At 45.8% G+C, this 20,763-nt stretch overlaps 1 protein-coding gene across 1 annotated transcript in view; it reads left to right on the top strand.

The window, feature by feature from the left end:
- Positions 1-6,964: 6,964 nt before the first annotated feature.
- FAT4 (FAT atypical cadherin 4) overlaps positions 6,965-20,763 on the top strand; it is a 139,756-nt gene continuing 125,957 nt past the window's right edge. The window contains exon 1 of the mRNA XM_024568941.4: positions 6,965-12,139. Coding sequence (XP_024424709.2) covers positions 6,965-12,139 — 5,175 coding nt within the window. The remainder of the gene's footprint in view (positions 12,140-20,763) is intronic.

The raw sequence follows: 20,763 nt of genomic DNA on the forward strand, positions 1-20,763 counted from the left end.
TGTAAAGGAACAACTAAAAAATGTTGGCCAATTCATATGATAAAATATTCAGCCAATAAATTATTTATATAAAAATATTATAATGGCAAAAGAACCCTCATTAAGCAATAACACAATGTAAATTAGTCTTACAGTAGTCTCTACTTCATCTCAAATAAATTTAAAATAGGAAATGTGATAGAATAGTAGCTGTGTGTCAAGGTTATTTGTGTTTTCAGAATCAACCCTCGGGTAGGATTCTCCTAGTTCTCTACTTGATACAGATGCCAAACTGTAGGTCAGATTGTTCAATGTAGCAAACCTGGACTGAAGATTGTATCATTCCACTTCATATACTCCGACATGACATACTTTCTTTATCCTCTTTATGTTCCAGCATGGAATTCACTGTCGTTTCATTTTTTAATGTTAATGCAATCTTTGAGTATTACCCATCTTAATATATTTTTAGTTTGAGGTAAATTGGATTTTATTTATATCTAATTTGGATTTTATTTATACCTAATAAAGATTAAAATGTGACCCACTATTCACATATTATATATTTCAACAAAAGGGTAGATTGTCACAAACTGTTGTTGGACTGAATAGTTCCTCCCAAATTATGGTAGGTAATTGCTAGTTTGTGGCAAATGCCACAATATCCAGAAACCTAGTCTCACATTTAGTAGAAGCAATTTCCATTCCAGTGGGTTTGCTCACATACTTACATGCACTGTATTATGAAGGATTGGAACCCTAACCCTTTATTTTGCTTCTCCCATAAGTGTGATGTTAAAAAATATGATTTTAGTTTCCATCTTATACTTTCAGTTTTATTTACATGCACTGGTGTTTCCATATAACCTTTGGAAATTGAACACTGGCCAGAAAAAAATCATATATATATATACACACACACACACTATTTATGTAGAGTATATATATATATATATATATATATATATATATATATATATATCCTACACATATATGTGTGTGTATATATATATCCTACATATATATGTGTGTATATATATGTATTAAAATATATCTCAAGGAGATATGGGTATGAAAGGAGGAAGCTAAGTACCAAATAATAAAGGTCAGAAGGTTTTGATGAAAGACTACAAAGATGAGTGGTAGGAAAATAACAGCTTTGCCTTTACCCTGTGCTGCCTTGAGGCGATTATTGCCCGATTTTCTGCAGAAATTGGCAGCAACAGCCAAGACATTGGTATCCTCGCGAAACCCCGTGCAGACTCACCAGTGGCCCTTAGGCATTGGGTGTCCCATCCCGCTCCAAAAATCCGCAGACTGTGGGTTACAATTTAGGGGGATTGGCACTTCCCAATCACACTGTACCGCACAGTTTAAAATCCAAGATTACAAAAGGTCAAAGGAAGAAAGTAAAAAGGCAACTCATGTAAAACATAGAAATATTGAATCATATTCAAAATATTGACTTTGCTATGCAAATACATATGTACATATATGTGAGGACAGATTACAAATGGAAATGGTCAACAATGGTCAACAATGGTCGATCTGGTAGAGTGTTCAGTACAAGGCGTCGCTCCTATGCTCTAAAACAGCGGCCAGCACAGGACGGCCTGTAGGCCAAATCGGACCTGCTTTCCCTTTTGGTAAATAAAGTTTCATTGGAACACAGCCCTATGTACCCAATGATTTCCATATTCTCCACAGCTGCTGACTCATTACAAGGGCAAGGTTAGGTAGTAGTGTGACAGAGACTGTCGGGCTCTCCAAACCTAAAATATTTACTATCTTGCTTTTTAGCAAAAAATGCTGCCAAGTCCTGCTCTAAACTCACAGGCTGAGGCCAGGCCTTCAAAAATCCCTTCTCAGCACATGTTACCAGCACAGCTGAGTCCTACCACAGTAAGAGCTCACAAGACCCAATAGCTAAACACATCAGGAAAACAATTACCTACCTCTGAGTAAGGAAAGCTGGGCAACACAGGTGACTTACAATAAGGAGACATTTTAACAGGTGGAGCGAGAATCTAAAATGTGCGTTAAACATAGAGAGATGATTGACGGATACTGTCAATAGAAAACGAGTTCAAAAGCATTTAAAAACGAAATAGAAATATTAAGTATGAAAAAATGTGAGTTGATATAGAGAGAATAAAAGATGAATCGGTGGTAGAGTGGATATACCTGAAAAATAAATGAGTGAATTGGAATATCAGATTGTGGATGTTTCCAGAAGACAGTAAGACAATTCAGCTTGTGGATAAGTAAGTACCAAATAACAAGATTTCCCAAAGGAGAAAAAAAAAAAAAAACGGAAAGAGGAAAATAAAGAAATAATGGAGATAGGTTTCCTATTCTGGTAATATGTGAGGCTATTATCACCGCTAAAATTACTTCATTTAAAAATATTTTCTTAGAAGATCACAGAGTTGACACAATATGTTAGAATTACCATATAAGGTCTAGAAGGTGAGAGCCCCCTCCCTCCCCCGCCCCCTGTAACCTTTGCCTCTGGGGCCCCATGATGGGAGTGAAGAAGGGTGAGAACAGGGGAGGAGGGTGAGGCGGAATGAGGTCAGTATAATTAGCCTAAACTTCTTCACCTGGGGCCTAAAACATGAAAAAATAATAATTTTGGACGTTTAATGAAGTAATGATGGCAAGTGTGTACAGATCAAGATAACAAATTGTTCGAAAGCTATTTGTTGTTACATATTCCCTGAAGTTCAAAGAAGCTAGATTCTCTCGTTTCTTTCATGCCTGCACATAAACATGTAATTTTCCTTACAGTGTATTAGAATTGCTGAATATTTTCCCTCTTAGAAGTACCTCATTTCATGTTTAGTGAGAGCTTTCACTCAATCATCCTTTTCTTCAAATAGTTAAGCTTTTGGTGGAAGAGCAAAAATAAGCTAAATAAACCTTGTTTATTTGTGCATACGAACTCTATATGTCTTTATTTTCTTTCACTTTACCTTTGGGGGCATCTTTACTTTTTACTTTTTAAATTTTTAAAACATTTATTAATAGAAACATCCTTACCTTTTAATCATATTGCCACAATTTTTGAAACCCAATGGAGAAAAATAAAATAAAATAAAGGCCTTGTCCCTTATCTATAGAGAATGGTTCCTTAAAACTATTCTCTATACTCTTCTTTAAATTATGTGCCTAGTATACGTAAAATTTAACTTTAAGTGTAGGTTTTACCTATAAATGAATGTGCTGCTTTAAAGTAGTTATCATGAAAAGCTCCCATTTATTCAAATAACTGTATCATTATCTAAATCATTTTCGATACTCCTCATTCAGAATTGTTCAAAAGTCATTTTATGTACTGAATATATACATATGTTCTGTATAACTTAACTTTGCCACCTTATTTTTAAATAAATATATATAATATAAAATATAGATTACACAGAATAGACACTGCCCATTCCACAAAACGAATGATTTTTGCCCATTTCCCCAGATTAAATCTACCCATAAATGATACTAATATAACACCACTGATACTAAATATGAAGGTATCTCATAAGCTCTCCGAAGTACTTGCTCTGCTACAAGTCCCTAATGTTTCCTTTCTACCTCTTGCTACTTGAATAACTGAACTGTGTCAGCAAACAACAAATGAAAGGAAAAAAACCCCAAAATTCTTTCAAAATTATGCATCATAGCCATGGTTTGTACAAAATTTTGGTTCTACTTTAATGTACAAATTTTTGCTCGCTCATTTACTCCAAAATAATGATATTGAGATTGTAACTTTTTGGCAGGGAAAGTTTTGAGGAAAGGCTTAAAGATGTCTCCCTCAAAAAAAAAAAAAAAAAAACCCCCACAAAAACCAGCTTCCAATGCTTTAAAAAGTTTTCAATTCCTAAAAGTACAGGAATGGTGAAACTGAACTTTCTTGTCTGTTTCCAATTCACCGATTACATGTACTGTATGTGCCGTTATGTATATGCATGCAGTGGAGGGATACGCAGAAGTGGACCTTCCAACCTAAACAAAGGAACTGGTGATAGCATTTTTAGTATTCAGGTTCCCACGGATGCTTTAGCTTACGAGGCCGTCTGCATCGGAGGACTTGAATTTGCTGTTTGCTCTACTGCTTGCTTTTTTTTTTAACCTTAAATAAAGAAAGGGACTAGGAGATCCGTAAAGATCTTTTTTCTTTGCCACTATCCCCAGGCAAGAAGGAGGAATGAGCCGTGTAATCTGATCTTTCTGGTCTCTGCGTTTAATTTTGAGCCCGGAACCAGGCGACCAGACGGAAGAGTGACTGAACAGCAGAGGGCAGCATTTACTCATGGCTGAATCTTCTTCGGGCTCAGAAAGTTTTACATTTGGAGCGGGTCACTGTGGCAGAAATGTATGAGATACGCCCTATACTGTATTTGCATTGCTTGGTTTAAATTCTTATTTTCGAACTGGTTTCTCTTAAAGGGAAAGGAATACTGACCTGATTTCTAGTCAATTTTTTTTTCTTTTATAGAAGCGATGCGTGCCACCACAAAAATTAGCTACAGTAAATAGCAGGGGAGTTAATATGAGTGCAGTACAAGACCCGTGAGCATTTTTCAAATTTACAATTCATTGTATTTATTATTGTATTTTTCATATTTATCCTTTCCCCAGACTTCTCCCTCCTTCGAATCCCCCCTGCCCACCAACACACACACACACACACGCACACACACAAATTGGTCGGTATTCCTTTGGCTACAAAATGTCAAGGGGAAATACTCCAACAGAGATCAAAATCCCAAACTTCGCAACCGGAAAAGAGCGCCGTCTTTCCCAAGGGCTACCATTGTTATTGTTGAAACCCTAAGGTTTGGCTACTGGCACCTGGGATCCATTTGGGAAGGGAAACAAAACACACAGCGAGTTCCCCTGGCCTTTCCTATAGGAAGTCCAAAGTGCGGTGGGTACCGGGGCCTCGGTGCCCTCCGTCACCTGGGAGGTGGGGAGGCGAGACGGGTGCAGGTTTAGGGTTGAGCCGGCCCCGGAGTGCAGGGAGCACGCGCGGTAGACCGAGGAGGAATGGGAGGGGGGGTCGGTTTGGATTCAGTCGGATCCATCGAACGGAAGGGGCAGGAAACGGTTAAAGCCAATCTGCTCGGTGCATTCCCAGACAGGCTTTGCTTAATCCTTCCTCCCCGCTCTAACAGACCCTCGCCCCCCGCCTTTCCTTTCTTTCTCTCGACCCCCTCACCCCTGAGTTATTACTAGTAAAACAACCGAACGGTCTTCCCCCAGACCCCGCTCTAAAGTTATTTATCTGCAAACCTGACCTAACCCCCATCTATTCTGCGGCAGCTTTTTGCTGTTATTGCTCTGACGCTGGCCAAGATTTGACCAAAAAGGAAAAAAAAAATCGCCCCCTTTTCAGCGCCTCCTGCTCGCGAGGCTCCCGCCCCCCCCCCCGACCGCCCGCCCGCAGTCCCCCGGAGGCCGCCGGGGTGATTAGCGTCGCAAGCAGCCAGTGGGCGGCCGAGGCAGCTGGGCGCGCGGGCGGGGGCAGCGTGGGGCCCAATAGGCTGGGCGGGGGCGGGCCGTGGGTGACAGCCCGCGCGCGAGGGGGCGCCCGCGCGGGCGCAGCGCGGATCAATGAGTGGCGAGCAAAGTTTCGGAGCCCCGCTCCCCCGCGGTCGGCCCGCCCCCTCTGTTTGTGTTTCGGCGGCGCGCGGCGCGTGTGCGCGCGCGCGTGCGGCGGGCAGGGGGCGGGGAAAGTGAGGACCCGCGGGTGCCGAGAGGGGTTCCCGAGCTCCGGCGTCTCCGCCGCACAACCTCCAGCCCGGCGGGCGAGCAGCAGAGCGCTGACAGGCGCCGGCCCGAGCTGCCGCGGGCGCCGCCACTGCCCGGCGCCGGCGTCCGCGCCCGCCCCGCCGACGGCACGGGAGAAAGGGAACCAGCCGCCCCCAAACCTAAAAGCCTTGCGGATTACAAAGTGAAACTGACCCGGGACCTTAAAAGCAAAGACCCCCAGGGCAGGGGCGAGGCGCGCTAGAGTGGGCTCGGACGGGGCCGCCCGAGAACCGTCCCCCGGCATGCTGAGGGGAGGGGACGCAGGGACCTTGCGCCGCCGCTGCCCGACTCCCGCGAGGCCGAGAAGAACGGGGGGCCTGCGCTCGTGGATGTACAAATAACGGGCTGGTGGGCGCCCCGGCTGAAGTATAATAGAAACATGCCGAGGAGCGCTGGACGTTGCCTGTGCCCGCAGCAGGGGCGGCGGCGGCTGCTGCCGGAGGAGGAGGAGGACGCGGCGGACTGCGCGCGGGCACCGGAGCCCTAGCGCCCGCGCCGGGAGCGCAGTTCGCGCGCGGCCGCCGCCGCCTGGGCCTCGCAGCCCCTCGCGCAGCCCAGTGGAGGGGTGTCGCTGTTCCTGACGGGGAGGGGGGGACTCGAGGAGCCCCCTGGTCTCCAGCCTTTAGGGAAGGAATTCGCCCACCTCCTGGCTCCCCACCGCCCCTCCCCGTGCGCCGCCGTCCTCTTCCCGCAGCGCCACCCGCGTCTGTCCTGCCCTCCTCAGTTTCTTGGCCACGGGTGAGCTCCAAAGTTTCTGGAGAGTGTTTGCAAAGATTGCTCCTACACCTCAAACACAGACCACCTCTCCCTGCTCTCAGCGACCGGGGCGAAAGCGCTCACACTCACCGGATTCAAAACCAACGCGCCCACGGGGAAATACTGGAGGTTTGAGAAACTTTTCTGGAACTCATCTGCTCCCAGGAGCGCCCCGCGGAATGCCCGGCTGCCTCTCGTCCCCGATTCCCTCTGGCACGACCTGTCTACATGGCTACCTGGTTGGAGTCTTTCATTGAGGAGATTTGCTTCTTCTGCGGGGCTGGAGGCTCTTTAAAATAGCAGAGTTCTCAGGGCTTTCGGCTGCATTTGCCGGGGCTACGTAATCCCGGTCATTGCATTCTTTTTGCCTCACTTCTTCCTTCTGTGGGCCACCCCGTTCCAAGGAGCCGGGACCATGGACTTGGATGCAGGCCGGGCTCCTGGCCGAGCGTGCCTGCCGCTGCCCACCCCCTCGGTGCTCCAGCTCCTGCGCGTCCTTGGGCTGCTGTCCCTGCTCCCGGGGCCGGCTCGCGTCGGTGGGGCCGAGCAGCGCCAGGTGTTCCAAGTACTGGAGGAGCAGCCCCCCGGCACGCTGGTGGGCACCATCCAGACGCGCCCCGGCTTCACCTACCGGCTCAGCGAAAGCCACGCCCTGTTTGCCATAAACAGTAGCACCGGGACCTTGTATACCACGGCTACCATCGACCGCGAGAGCCTGCCCAGCGACGTGATTAATCTGGTGGTTCTCTCCAGCTCGCCCACCTACCCCACCGAGGTGCGAGTGCTGGTGTGGGACCTGAATGACAACGCCCCCGTCTTCCCGGACCCCTCCATCGTGGTCACTTTCAAGGAGGACAGCAGCAGCGGGCGCCAGGTCATCTTGGACACAGCCACCGACGCGGACATCGGCTCCAATGGCGTGGACCACCGTTCCTACCGCATCATCCAGGGCAACGAGGAGGGTCGCTTCAGCCTGGACATCACCGTGAACCCGAGCGGCGAAGGCGCCTTCCTGCATCTGGTGTCCAAGGGCGGGCTGGACCGAGAGGTCACGCCGCACTACCAGCTGCTGGTGGAAGTGGAGGACAAGGGCGAGCCCAAGCGGCGGGGCTACCTTCAGGTAAACGTGACTGTGCAGGACATTAATGACAACCCCCCGGTGTTTGGCAGTTCCCACTACCAGGCGGGGGTGCCTGAGGACGCGGCTGTGGGCTCCAGCGTCCTCCAGGTGGCGGCGGCGGACGCGGACGAGGGCACCAACGCGGACATCCGCTACCGGCTGCAGGACGAGGGGACCCCCTTCCAGATGGACCCCGAAACGGGGCTTATCACCGTACGGGAGCCCCTGGATTTTGAGGCCCGGCGCCAGTACTCGCTGACGGTGCAGGCTCTGGACCGAGGCGTGCCTTCCCTCACCGGGCGCGCCGAGGCGCTGATTCAGCTGCTGGACGTCAACGACAACGACCCGGTGGTGAAGTTCCGCTACTTCCCCGCCACCTCGCGCTACGCCTCGGTGGATGAGAACGCTCAGGTGGGCACGGTGGTGGCTCTGCTCACCGTGACGGACGCAGACTCCCCCGCTGCCAACGGGAACATCTCGGTGCAGATTCTCGCGGGCAACGAGCAGCGCCACTTTGAGGTGCAGAGCAGCAAAGTGCCGAACCTGAGCCTCATCAAAGTGGCCAGCGCCCTGGACCGCGAGCGCATCCCTTCTTACAACCTGACCGTTTCCGTCTCGGATAACTACGGGGCGCCCCCTGCCGCCGCGGTCCAGGCGCGCTCCTCGGTGGCCAGCCTGGTGATTTTTGTCAATGACATCAATGACCACCCTCCTGTCTTTGCCCAGCAAGTGTACAGAGTGAACCTGAGCGAGGAGGCGCCCCCGGGAAGCTATGTGAGTGGAGTGTCTGCCACAGATGGCGACTCTGGTCTCAATGCTAATCTGCGTTACAGCATCGTCTCTGGCAATGGACTAGGTTGGTTCCATATCAGTGAACATAGTGGCTTGGTGACCACTGGGGCTGCTGGGGGCTTGGACCGTGAACTTGCTTCCCAAGTGGTGCTGAATATCAGTGCTCGGGACCAGGGCGTTCACCCCAAGGTCTCCTACGCCCAGCTTGTAGTAACTCTCCTGGATGTGAATGATGAGAAGCCAGTGTTTAGCCAGCCAGAAGGGTACGCTGTGTCTGTGGTTGAGAACACCCCAATAGGGACAGAACTGCTAGTGCTTGGGGCAACCGATGGGGACCTGGGTGACAATGGGACAGTGCGCTTCTCCCTACAAGAGGCCGAGACTGACCAGAGGTCTTTCCGCCTGGACCCCGTGTCTGGGAGGTTGAGTACCGTCTCCTCCTTGGACAGAGAGGAGCAAGCCTTCTACTCCCTGTTGGTTGTGGCCACAGATCTGGGCTCCCCTCCCCAGTCCTCGGTGGCTCGCATAAATGTGAGTCTCCTGGATGTGAATGACAACAGCCCTGTGTTCTACCCAGTCCAGTACTTTGCTCATATTCAGGAGAATGAGCCTGGAGGTAGCTACATCACTACCGTGTCTGCCACGGACCCCGACTTGGGTCTCAATGGAACTGTCAGATATAGCATATCAGCTGGGGACAGGTCTCGGCTGCAGGTCAATGCTCAGAGCGGGGTGATTTCTACCAGAATGGCCCTAGACAGAGAAGAAAAAACAGCCTACCAGTTGCAAATCGTGGCTACTGATGGTGGCAATTTACAGTCCCCCAACCAGGCAATAGTAACCATTACTGTACTGGACACCCAAGACAACCCACCTGTATTCAGCCAAGCTGCCTACAGCTTCGTGGTCTTTGAGAACGTGGCTCTGGGATATCACGTGGGTAGTGTGTCTGCATCCAGCATGGATCTCAATTCCAACATCAGTTATCTCATTACCAGTGGGGATCAGAAAGGTATGTTTGCAATCAACCAGGTCACTGGGCAGCTTACCACAGCCAGTGTGATTGACAGAGAAGAGCAATCCTTTTATCAGCTGAAAGTGGTGGCCAGTGGGGGCGCTGTGACTGGAGACGCTGTGGTTAACATAACTGTTAAGGATCTGAATGACAACTCTCCCCATTTCCTTCAGGCAGTAGAGAGTGTGAATGTGGTGGAGAATTGGCAGGCAGGGCACAGCATTTTCCAAGCCAAGGCTGTGGACCCTGACGAAGGTGTCAATGGCATGGTACTCTATAGCCTGAGGCAGAACCCCGGGAACCTGTTTGCTATCGGTGAGAGGAGTGGGCACGTTAGTCTGCTGGGGCCCCTAGATGTCCACGCTGGTTCCTACCAGATAGAGATCTTGGCGTCTGATATGGGTGTTCCCCAGCTCTCCTCTAGTGTCATCTTAACCGTTTATGTCCATGACGTCAACGACAACCCACCAGTATTTGACCAGCTCTCTTATGAGGTCACGCTTTCTGAGTCAGAACCTGTGAACTCTCGATTCTTTAAAGTGCAAGCTTTTGATAAGGATTCAGGAGCAAATGGCGAGATTGCGTACAGCATTGCTGAAGGAAATACCGGGGAGGCTTTTGGCATATTCCCCGATGGTCAGTTGTATATAAAAAGTGAACTGGACCGTGAACTTCAAGACAGATATGTTTTACTGGTTATTGCTTCTGACAGAGCAGTGGAACCCCTTAGTGCGACTGTGAATGTTACTGTAATTTTAGAAGATGTCAACGATAACAGACCTCTTTTCAACAGTACCAATTACTCATTTTATTTTGAAGAGGAGCAAAAAGCTGGGTCATTCGTGGGCAAAGTAAGTGCTGTAGATAAAGACTTCGGGCCAAATGGAGAAGTAAGGTATTCTTTTGAAACGGTGCAGCCAGACTTTGAGCTGCACGCTCTTAGTGGGGAAATCACAAATACCCACCAGTTTGACAGGGAGTCTCTTATGAGGCGCAGGGGGACCGCGGTGTTTACCTTCACAGTCATCGCGACAGATCAGGGGCTCCCGCAGCCTCTCAAGGATCAGGCTACGGTGCATGTTTACATGAAGGATATAAACGACAATGCTCCTAAATTTGTAAAAGACTTCTACCAAGCCACCATATCCGAGTCAGCAGCCAACCTGACGCAGGTTTTAAGGGTATCTGCCTCGGATGTTGATGAAGGTAGTAATGGACTTATTCATTATTCTGTAATAAAAGGAAATGAGGAGAGACAGTTTGCTATAGATAGTACCTCTGGTCAGGTGACCCTAATTGGCAAATTAGACTACGAAGCCACACCTGTCTATTCCCTTGTAATTCAAGCAGTGGATTCAGGGGCCATCTCCCTCAATTCAACCTGTACCTTAACTATTGATATTTTAGATGAAAATGACAATACCCCTTCCTTCCCTAAGTCGACTCTCTTTGTCGATGTTTTGGAAAACATGAGAATTGGTGAACTGGTGTCCTCTGTTACTGCCACTGATTCGGATTCTGGTGACAATGCTGATTTACAGTACAGCATTACTGGGACTAACAACCATGGGACTTTCAGCATTAGCCCAAACACTGGGAGTATTTTCCTTGCCAAAAAATTGGACTTTGAAACACAGTCTTTGTACAAATTAAATATAACGGCAAAAGACAAAGGCAGGCCGCCTCGTTCATCCACAATGTCAGTGGTGATACATGTGAGGGACTTCAATGACAACCCTCCTAGCTTTCCTCCTGGGGATATTTTCAAGTCCATTGTTGAGAACATTCCCATTGGGACGTCTGTCATTTCAGTGACTGCCCACGACCCCGATGCAGACATTAATGGGCAACTGGCCTATACAATCATCCAGCAGATGCCAAGGGGCAACCACTTTGGCATAGATGAAGTCAAAGGCACTATATATACTAGTGCTGAAATAGATCGGGAGTTTGCTAATCTCTTTGAGCTAACGGTAAAAGCCAACGACCAAGCTGTGCCTGTGGAAACTAGACGGTGTGCTTTGAAAAACGTGACCATTCTGGTTACAGACCTCAATGACAACGTTCCGGTGTTTGTATCACAAAGCGCCCTGGCAGCCGACCCCTCAGCTGTGATTGGCTCCGTCCTGACCACAGTCCTGGCCGCAGACCCAGACGAAGGTGCCAACGGAGAGGTGGAATACGAGATCATCAACGGCGACACAGACACCTTCGTCGTGGACCGTTTCAGCGGAGACTTGAGAGTGGCCTCCGCACTGGTGCCCTCACAGCTGGTCTACAACCTCATCGTTTCAGCCACGGACCTTGGCCCCGAAAGGAGGAAATCCACCACTGAATTGACTGTCATTCTCCAGGGCCTTGATGGACCTGTGTTTACTCAACCCAAGTACATAACTATTTTGAAGGAAGGGGAACCCATTGGGACTAATGTGATATCGATCGAAGCAGCTAGCCCCAGAGGGTCGGAAGCCCCAGTGGAGTATTACATCGTCTCTGTTCGTTGTGAAGAAAAAACTGTGGGACGTCTCTTTACTATTGGGCGACAGACGGGCATGATCCAGACGGCAGCCATCCTGGACCGGGAGCAAGGAGCTTGCCTGTACCTGGTGGAGGTGTATGCCATAGAGAAGTCTGCTGCTTTCCCCAGAACACAGAGAGCAGAGGTAATGGTCTCACCGTCATTTATGACTTCTTTGTTGCTATGCTTTTTAGAAAGATTGTTCTCTTTATGTTACTTTCTGTAATTATTTACCTTGATGGTTGATGATTGATTTTACTGACAGGGGTGTATGAACATGCCCTGGCATAGAGACTAACAAGAATTGCATAAAATTTAGCTTGATCCCGGTCAAATCTAAACAATGAATGGTTTTTACTTTCTAGTTCACCTCATAGTAGTTGTATGTATGAGGCTAGGGAGAAATCTTTAGCCATTTCAGAAGTGTTCTCCCTCCCCTCCCCTGCAAAAAAACCACAAACCCACACCCAATTATCTAAGCTGAATCCCAGCGCTAAACTAAACACCTCTCAGTGAGGATGCCTACTAGAGAATGGGAGATCTCAGCCGTGAGACATTTGTGTTCCAAAATGAAGAATTGGGGTAGAAGTCAGCAGTAACAGCCTCCCTGTCTAGGGGGCGTGGCCACGAGGACAGACTGGCAGTTTACATCCCGACCCTGTTCACTTTCTCATCCTCAGCAGCCTTGGCAGTTTCTGTAGAGGAAGGGACTCATTTCAATGTGCGGAGCCAAGCTTGGGGGGATTGCTGATTTCATCTGCCTTCACATTTCAGGCACTGTCTTCTGACTTAGGCTAATCCTTGCTCTTCCGTTCTGATCTAAAACATGTAATATGCTGTGAATGGTCAGCCATTAGGGCCGTTTCCAGAGATAGGACTGTGTTGCTCAGGCCACGGTACAGGCACACATCTGCCTGCTGACCGGTGAGAAGTCCGTGTCTCACAGCATAAGCTGGGAGAATTCCAAGCTTGGCTGCCCCTGGGGTGGATTTGAGCATGCTACCTCCCGGTGTCACTAATTTGCCTTTTAACTGAACTACTTCCAATGTTGTCTTGATAGCAACCAGAAATGATATAGCTACACTCTGGAAAGCTCTTGTTTGCCATTTTCTAAGTTATCTTTGTCCCTCCCTTCCCCCGTCAAAGACGTTCTGGTGTCATTTAGCCAAACACAAAAAACATCAAATGTGGTTTGTGATACTTGGCAGTAGCCCAGACATAACATGCTTGCGAGACAGAGGCTCATGCATTTGTTTTCTTGCTTTTCTGTTTGGGGGAGGTGAGGAGTTTTCTTTATTGAAAATGCTCATTTATTATTATTATCTTTTTCAATCCCCTGTGCTTTTTTTTTCATAATAGCTGGCTATGTCTGCTCAACGGATGGAGCAGCATATCCATGGCCTAGAGGATATTAGAGATGTGATTCTTAATGGAGATATAATTCTTAGAGATGCAACCCGAAGTAGAGTTCAGTTGTGTCTTTTATACACAGCCCTGAAGGGACTTCTAACCCAAGTGTCCTCTTTGACCGAATTAGTTTGTCAAAGGTTGTAACATAGGTCTTACATGTTAAGCTGTTTGACTTAACTCAGACCTCGATTTACAAAATTTTATTTTGATTTGGCGTATTCCTCCCCTAAACCCACCCCCTGTCTCTGCCTTCCTTCTTCGGAATCACTTCTTGGATGAAGAGATTCCGCTGGTTTGAAGGCTGAAGTATTTAGTAAAGACAGGCGATTAAGTCCTTCCAGGCTTTAGGTGCCTTTGTTCAGCTGTAAGACAGATTGTATTGCTGGTTGTCGCTGGTTGGTTCAGTGCATTCCATTTAGTAGAGAATATGGAGAATGACAATAAGTGTCCACTGTTACCATTAGTTTATTGTGTCTTGTTATTGACTCACTGGATATGCAAAGATTGGCTTATATTAAATTTTTAAATAGTGCTATTTCTATAATAGAGCTGCAGATTTAAAAATCATTATAAGTCATTTTGTTAGTAATAGGGGATAATATGTTTGTTACACTTTTTGGCCTCAAATAATACCCATAGGAAAAGTTGTTCGTATTTCCTATAACCTATTTATTTAGAAATCTAGGGGAACTCATTATGATGGTTGTTTTATAAGAAAAAAATGGTAAGGGTGTCTTCTGTGAACTGAAGTGCTGAAATTGTAAACCAGGTTTGAGCTCCCAAGGCCCAACCACTCTTCAAATTGAAAGCAAATGTGCCTTTGCCCAAGAATATTGGAAGCAGTAGTTGGGAGCTAGAATTTCATATTATTATTGGTTATATCTTTTAAGTATATACAATGAAGTACTTTTTTCCTTCTGCCAAAACAATTAATTTACCATGATTCTGCAAAAAGAAGTCATAAATTACGTCTGGTTGTCAGAGGTGAGTTTTCAATTGTTTGTTTCCAAGTGCAAACTTGCTCCAGTGCATTTAAAAAGACTTTATTCATGCTCACTGATAGGAATCTGGGCTGCTTACTCAGGTTTCTGGCTGGAGTCACGGCCGCCCACATTCCCTGGGCAAGCCCAGGGTCAGGGGGTGAGAGAGAAATGGCTTTAGTTGGCATTCCTTTTCCAGTTCTGACACCTGTGGGGCGGGGCTGGGGACGGGGGCTCGACACTGCTCATTCCAGAGATCTATCCAGGATGCGCCTTCCTTTACCCTACCTCTCTCACAGCTGAAACTTGGGCCTGAACAGGAGTGTCTTTGAAGGATGGTGTTGGGTTGCAGACATACGGTTTATTATCTTTTTATTTTGTTTCTTGATATTCTCAGGAGAGCCTTGGTTACGTTAGAATAGCTCATACGCGTTTTGAACCATTGTTCTAGGTTCGACAACAAAAAGGAGATGTAGCGCTTCAATGAGCACTCCTCTTTTGACGTTTGTTGTATGGGAACTTGCAGCTGAGGGGCTGGGTTGGACCGCATCAAGGTCAAGGCTTTGCTGCATTGATCTGTATTAGAGCCTGCTGTGTTGGCTGAGGTATGGTAGCTGGTCCGTCCATGCTTGCTGAATGAGATGGTAGCAGAGCCGAGCCCGGAATGTGTGTTCTTGTGCCTCAGAAATGAGTTAACCCAGAGAAGCTGGGGGAATGCAGGAAGGTAGTAAAATCAATCTTGATCGTTGATTGAACTAAGGACGTGAGGGCATACCAATGATCCCTGTTCTACAAATGAATTGAGAATTGTCAGAAAACTCAAAAAGGATAAAGAGGAACAGAGGTGGGGGGATTCACCTGGAACTTAGAGTTTATTCATTTATTTATGTATTTATTTTTTAAAGATTTTATTTATTCATTCTTAGAGGGGAAGGGAGGGAGAAAGAGAGGGTGAGAAGCATTAATGTGTGGTTGGCATCCCCACTAGGGACCTGGCTCGCAACCCAGATATGTGCCCTGATTGGGAATTGAACCAGCAACCCTTTGGTTCACAGGTTGGCGCTCAATCCACTGAGCCACACCAGCCAGGGCAGACTTAGGGTTTAAATGGGAGGAAATACTGTATTTGCATCTAAGGTCCCAGTTCTTGAATTTGTTGGTCGCAGGACCCCTCCCTACTCCTAGAAACTGGCAAGGACCCCAAAGGTCATTTGCTTAGGTGTGTCTTTATTTATTGATATTTACTATTTTAAACACTAAAATTGAGAAAATGTTAAAATATTATTTCATTTAAAGACCACATTAAACAATATATTTTATTTTATTGTATTAAATAAAACTTTTCTTTGCCAAACCAAAAATAATGATGACAGATATTATTTTATATTTTCATAAATCTCTTTAATATCTGACTTAAGAGAAGACAGCTGGTTTCTCAAATCTCCATCTATGGCAAAAATGTTGCTTGGTCAATGTATATGAGAAGAATCCATCCTTTCTCAGAGATACAGATTGGGTATGGGAGGGTACTTTGATATCCTCTTCAGGTAGCTGTCCGCTTTCTTTGGCACTACACCTGAACTCCACGAGGGGCAGTGTTTTAAAACTTCCCTGCCATGTGGCATCTGAAACCCTATCAGTGAAATATGCATACTTTGCTGACATCATAATGTTGACATCATAATGTATCACTCTACTTTGTATTCTGAATGGATGTTTACCTGTGTGAGTTGCAAACATAAGGCATTGATTATTTGGAAAATATTGGTATAAATGATATGGATCTTCCCGAAAAAGTCCTGAAGTATATTGGCTCCCTACTTCATTATGATGGTTAGAAGTATTTCAAAATTTGAATTTTTACCTGACAGCTCAAATTTTATCATTAGTAACATGGATTGTTAGTTCCTATCCTTGAAGAGTCAGGTTCCCCTTGTTCATTTTCAATCAACGAAGAAATGCTCTCCCAGATACTGGAGTCTAAAAAATCATAGCGTCTCTGTCAGTTGTCCTACCAAGTCAAATCCACATCCCGTAAGTGAAGCAGCTAGTTCAGCTCGCAACTCAAACAGCAGCACCTGCGCTTTGCCATGAGGCAGCTGCAGTGCTCAGGGACAGGTGACTGGTTCTTTGTGCTCGTTTCATTGTTTGTCACAGCGGCAGGGAAGAGACCTCAAGATGTAAGGGTCTAGAATGAACAAAATTAGTAACTTTGCTACTTCATCAAGCAGAGCCCTGCAGTTTTCAGGTGAAACTGGCACTGTACTTGCATCGTCAGTGCCCAGCCGTGAAGAACACGGTTACTGCGGGAATACTTCGGAGCTACCGTTCTGATGTGAGCTAGGGCAGCAGTCTTACCCGCCACGGCGGTTGCACCTCTGGTGCAAAGGTGGACACAAGTGAACCAGGCAAACACTGGTATTCGTTATTATGAAGACGGGTTTGGTTCCCCAGCCCCCCAACGGCGCTCCGTAGGCCTGGAATCCATGCGCCTCAGTGCAAGAATCGAGGGTGTGGGTAAGGAGAATTTTACGAGTCAGTAAAAAAAAAAAAAAAAAAAAGCCACTAGAAATATTCTATTAAAAGCGTGTTTAGGTGAACAGACTATGATTCACTAAAATTAGAAAGGAGTTTTAGCAATTCGATAGTCATTTATTTTCACAATGAAACCGTCACGATTTCCAAATGTGGTGGAGATGTTTCTAAGATCAGTGCTGACTACCAAGTGTGGAGATGATTTCCCTCCAGAGGGTTTAGGGCCAGAGTTCCTGCATCTTGGATTCAATGTGTGTGCATCTCCCCACAGGCAACCGAACTGGGTCAATAATAATAATAATAATAGTAATGAATGTATTGAGTATTGCTAAGTGCCTTTTTAGGGATTTTATCATTGAACCTCACACAACAGTGGTAAGAATTATTCCCACTTTATAGCTGTGGAAAAGTCTCAGGGAAGCTAAAGGGTAAAGGGGCTCAAATATGGTGACGGAAGCAGATTTGACTTTGGGAGGTGAACACAATGCAATGTACAGATGACGTATTTATAGAGTTGCACACCTGAAACCTATGCGATTTTATTAACCAGTGTCACCTTAATAAATTTAATAAAATAAAAATGATTTGATTAAGTTCATCTAGACTTGCGTAAATCCATTATTTGTAGTCATACCTGCTACTCCAAAAATCCAGGGCCATCTATGGCTTTATTACAAGCAGGACCCTTCACTCTGTAGATATGAGGGTATGTGCGTGATTTTACTAATCTTGCTTTATACCCTATTGGCTATTGAAAAGCCTTTGAGAGGTAGCATTATGTGTTGTCTGAAATAAGGGACATGTGATCATTGGCTGCCTCAGTCAAGGCCACGGGCAGATGCTATACATGCCTGTGGGCCAGTCAGTGGTGGCAGCACCCATCTGCATGTGGCAGGGAGGGAGCAGTGGTCTATGGTGGTGGTTCTGAAGCAGAGAAAAGGGTGAGATCACAAGAGGGGGGCCCGAGGCAGATGAGCAGTGCAGGTTTGCCTCGGGCCTCCCCTGCTCCACGGTGCCATGCGGTTTGGAAGCTGTGGCTGTGATTTATGAAGGGGGAGAATCCGTTTTTGGATTTTTCAGATGATAAATCTTACCCTCCTAAGAAATAATGATAGAGTGTGAAGATTATATTAAAAATAGAAGAGATTTTAACCCTTCCACTCTCTTGATCTCCAGAGTGATTTTTTTAAAAAAAGACAACCTGTGATTATTTCAGATTTTCTTTTCTTCCTATAAATTTATTAAACAAAATCCTTAGCAGATTTGAAGGGCTCTATACATTTTCAAGATATGCCCAAATGTGTGCTATAAGCAGGACTGTTGATGGCCAATTAAGCACATGCTGTGTATTTTGTAAATGGCTCTGGATGCTTGATTTGGTCTCTCAGTTTTGGTAATAGATTCCATAGACATAATTTATCTTCTGATAAATTTATTGGGTTTTTTTGTGTCCTTGTTCAAGCCCTAATTGTATTAATCCTGCATTGTTCCATAGACATTGAGGAAACTACCCTAGGAATAGTTTGGAAACATATTTATGTACTTAGCAGTTTGTGGAATCGACTTTTCATCTCAGTGTGGGCTTCTTGCGCTTCGTCATCATTACAGAGAAAAACCGCCCAGGATCCTCATTAGTTGTGAGGACTGTTGAGTTCGTGACTTTGAAAGGGTTCCACAGGCCCTGAGGTGGAGCGTCTGGTCCAGGAACAAATAAACGTGGGGCTCAGCTCTTCAGTCCGCACGAAAGTAGGTGGTGTTCTGAATTAGAGCTTGTAGCTGGAGATAGGAAAAGGATAATTGGCAAATTATATGGGCCAAGATGGATTGAAAGGTTCCTTAAAGTGTCCTAAATACAGAATATGGTCAATAATTTCTAATGCCTTCAGGCTTTAAGTCACGTGTGACGGCAGTGACCCATTTCAGTCACACATCAATTAAGGAGGAGAGAGGATGAGGAATTCAGACAAGGGAAAATTATTAGACAAATATCTCTTATAGAATGCACATAATGTGATATATTTATATATCATATATTAGCATGCATGTATTCATACAAAGACTGTAGCATTATTCCTGGTGTTAATATTCTGAGAAAAAATGGGATAATAAAGTTGCGAACATAAAACGTAACCTAACTGGCAGGTACTGTATATGTGTTCATGAATATTTGACTCTCGGGACACAGTCATGTTTAGTTTCCAGACATATTTAAGAAGCAATCAGGGAGTAAGGGCCATGTCTTTAGGTATCGAAGAAATGCTGAAAGACCCAAGCCATGCTCCACAACGGGCAGTGAGGAGCCAATGGCATTTTTACTGGTTTTTTGTTTCAGATTATTGGACACTTTTCTGAAATGTTTTATCATTTGTGGATTCTAATATATTTAAAGTGCTTACATGGACACTGGTAGGCATTTGGCATTGACTTGCCCTCACTATAATCCTGGAGAGATCTATGGCCTCTCACCCTTTGACAAATGAGAATATTGAGGCTAATGGAGGTCAAGTTGGTGGAGCTGGCTGATGGCGGATGTAGGACTTGACCCCAGTGGTCTGATCCAGAGTAGGTACAGTTGACCTTGACACAGCACCGGGCAACACCGTGTATTATAAGAATGGTCGATGCTTTCTGACTGTCATAGGCATACGGTTTTTACTGTGGAAAAAGTTGTTTTAGTGTTTGTTTCTTCACACTGGTGACTGAAGGAATTGAGAGGGTCGAGTGAAATTTAGGTAATGACCCAGTAGTAGGATTACTTTAGGTCCCTATCAGGTTTATTTAGGTTAGGCTTAAATAAATGGACCTATAATCTGTCAGCTCTTCATTTTAATTTCTTAAACTGAAGGTGGAAATAGGTTTTCATTCTTCTACTGACTGCCTCACTTATTTTCTTCCCTTTCATCAAAATTTCTTGTGAGAGTTGCCTCTACCTGCCATGTTCCTTCTCATTATCTCTGAAATCCTCCCCCACCAGGCTGGGCTTCTGCTGCTACAGTGAAATCGCTCCTCTCAAGACACCATGACAACCACATTTCTGTATCCATGGTCACTTCTTTGTTCCCATGGATACAGGCTTCTAAGTCATCATCCTCTATAGATACTTCTCAGTCATCACACAGGATTTTTATCTTATTTCTTAGACCAAGTTCTTCTGTCTCCTTCACTGGCTTCTCTACATTGTCCAAATTCTAAATGTTGGACTATCCCTAGAATCAGTTCTTGAAACTCTTTTTTAACCTATACCTATTCCCTTGAGGATCTCAAACAATCTCATGGTTTTAAATAACACATACATTGATGACTAAAGTTTTGTCTCCAGCCCATATAGCTCTTCTAAACTCCATATTCATGTGACTCAACTACTTATTAGGTTGAATTAGCTTCTTCATACATATTTTACATTAACATCCCCCAGTCCGAGCTCCTGATATCTTCCCTGATAAACACCTTCCCCACCCTCAGCCACCTCCTTCTCCCTTGATGGCAATTCCAATCTTCAAATCGCACAGGTCAAAAACCTCGGGTCATCTGTGACTCCTCACTTTCACACCTTATGTTACTGTAATCTCTCATGAATCTTGGCTCTGTCTTAAAAATATATCCAGACAATGATAATTTCTCATCACTTCCCCTGTCACTGCCTTGGTCTAACACCCCATCATCTTCCCCTTGGGTTGCTGAAGCCATCTTCATGTTGATCCAACATCCTTTCCTGCTTCTTGCTTATCTGCTCCACCCACATGAGCTTGTTGCTTTCTCCAGAACTTGCAAGGCACACACCTGTCTCAGAGGTCTTGCTCCTGGCTTGTCCGGCACCTAAAATGCTCTTCCTCCAGACATCTGT

This window comes from Desmodus rotundus, chromosome 9 (assembly GCF_022682495.2).
Source record: "Desmodus rotundus isolate HL8 chromosome 9, HLdesRot8A.1, whole genome shotgun sequence".
NCBI classification, from domain to species: Eukaryota; Metazoa; Chordata; class Mammalia; order Chiroptera; family Phyllostomidae; genus Desmodus; species Desmodus rotundus.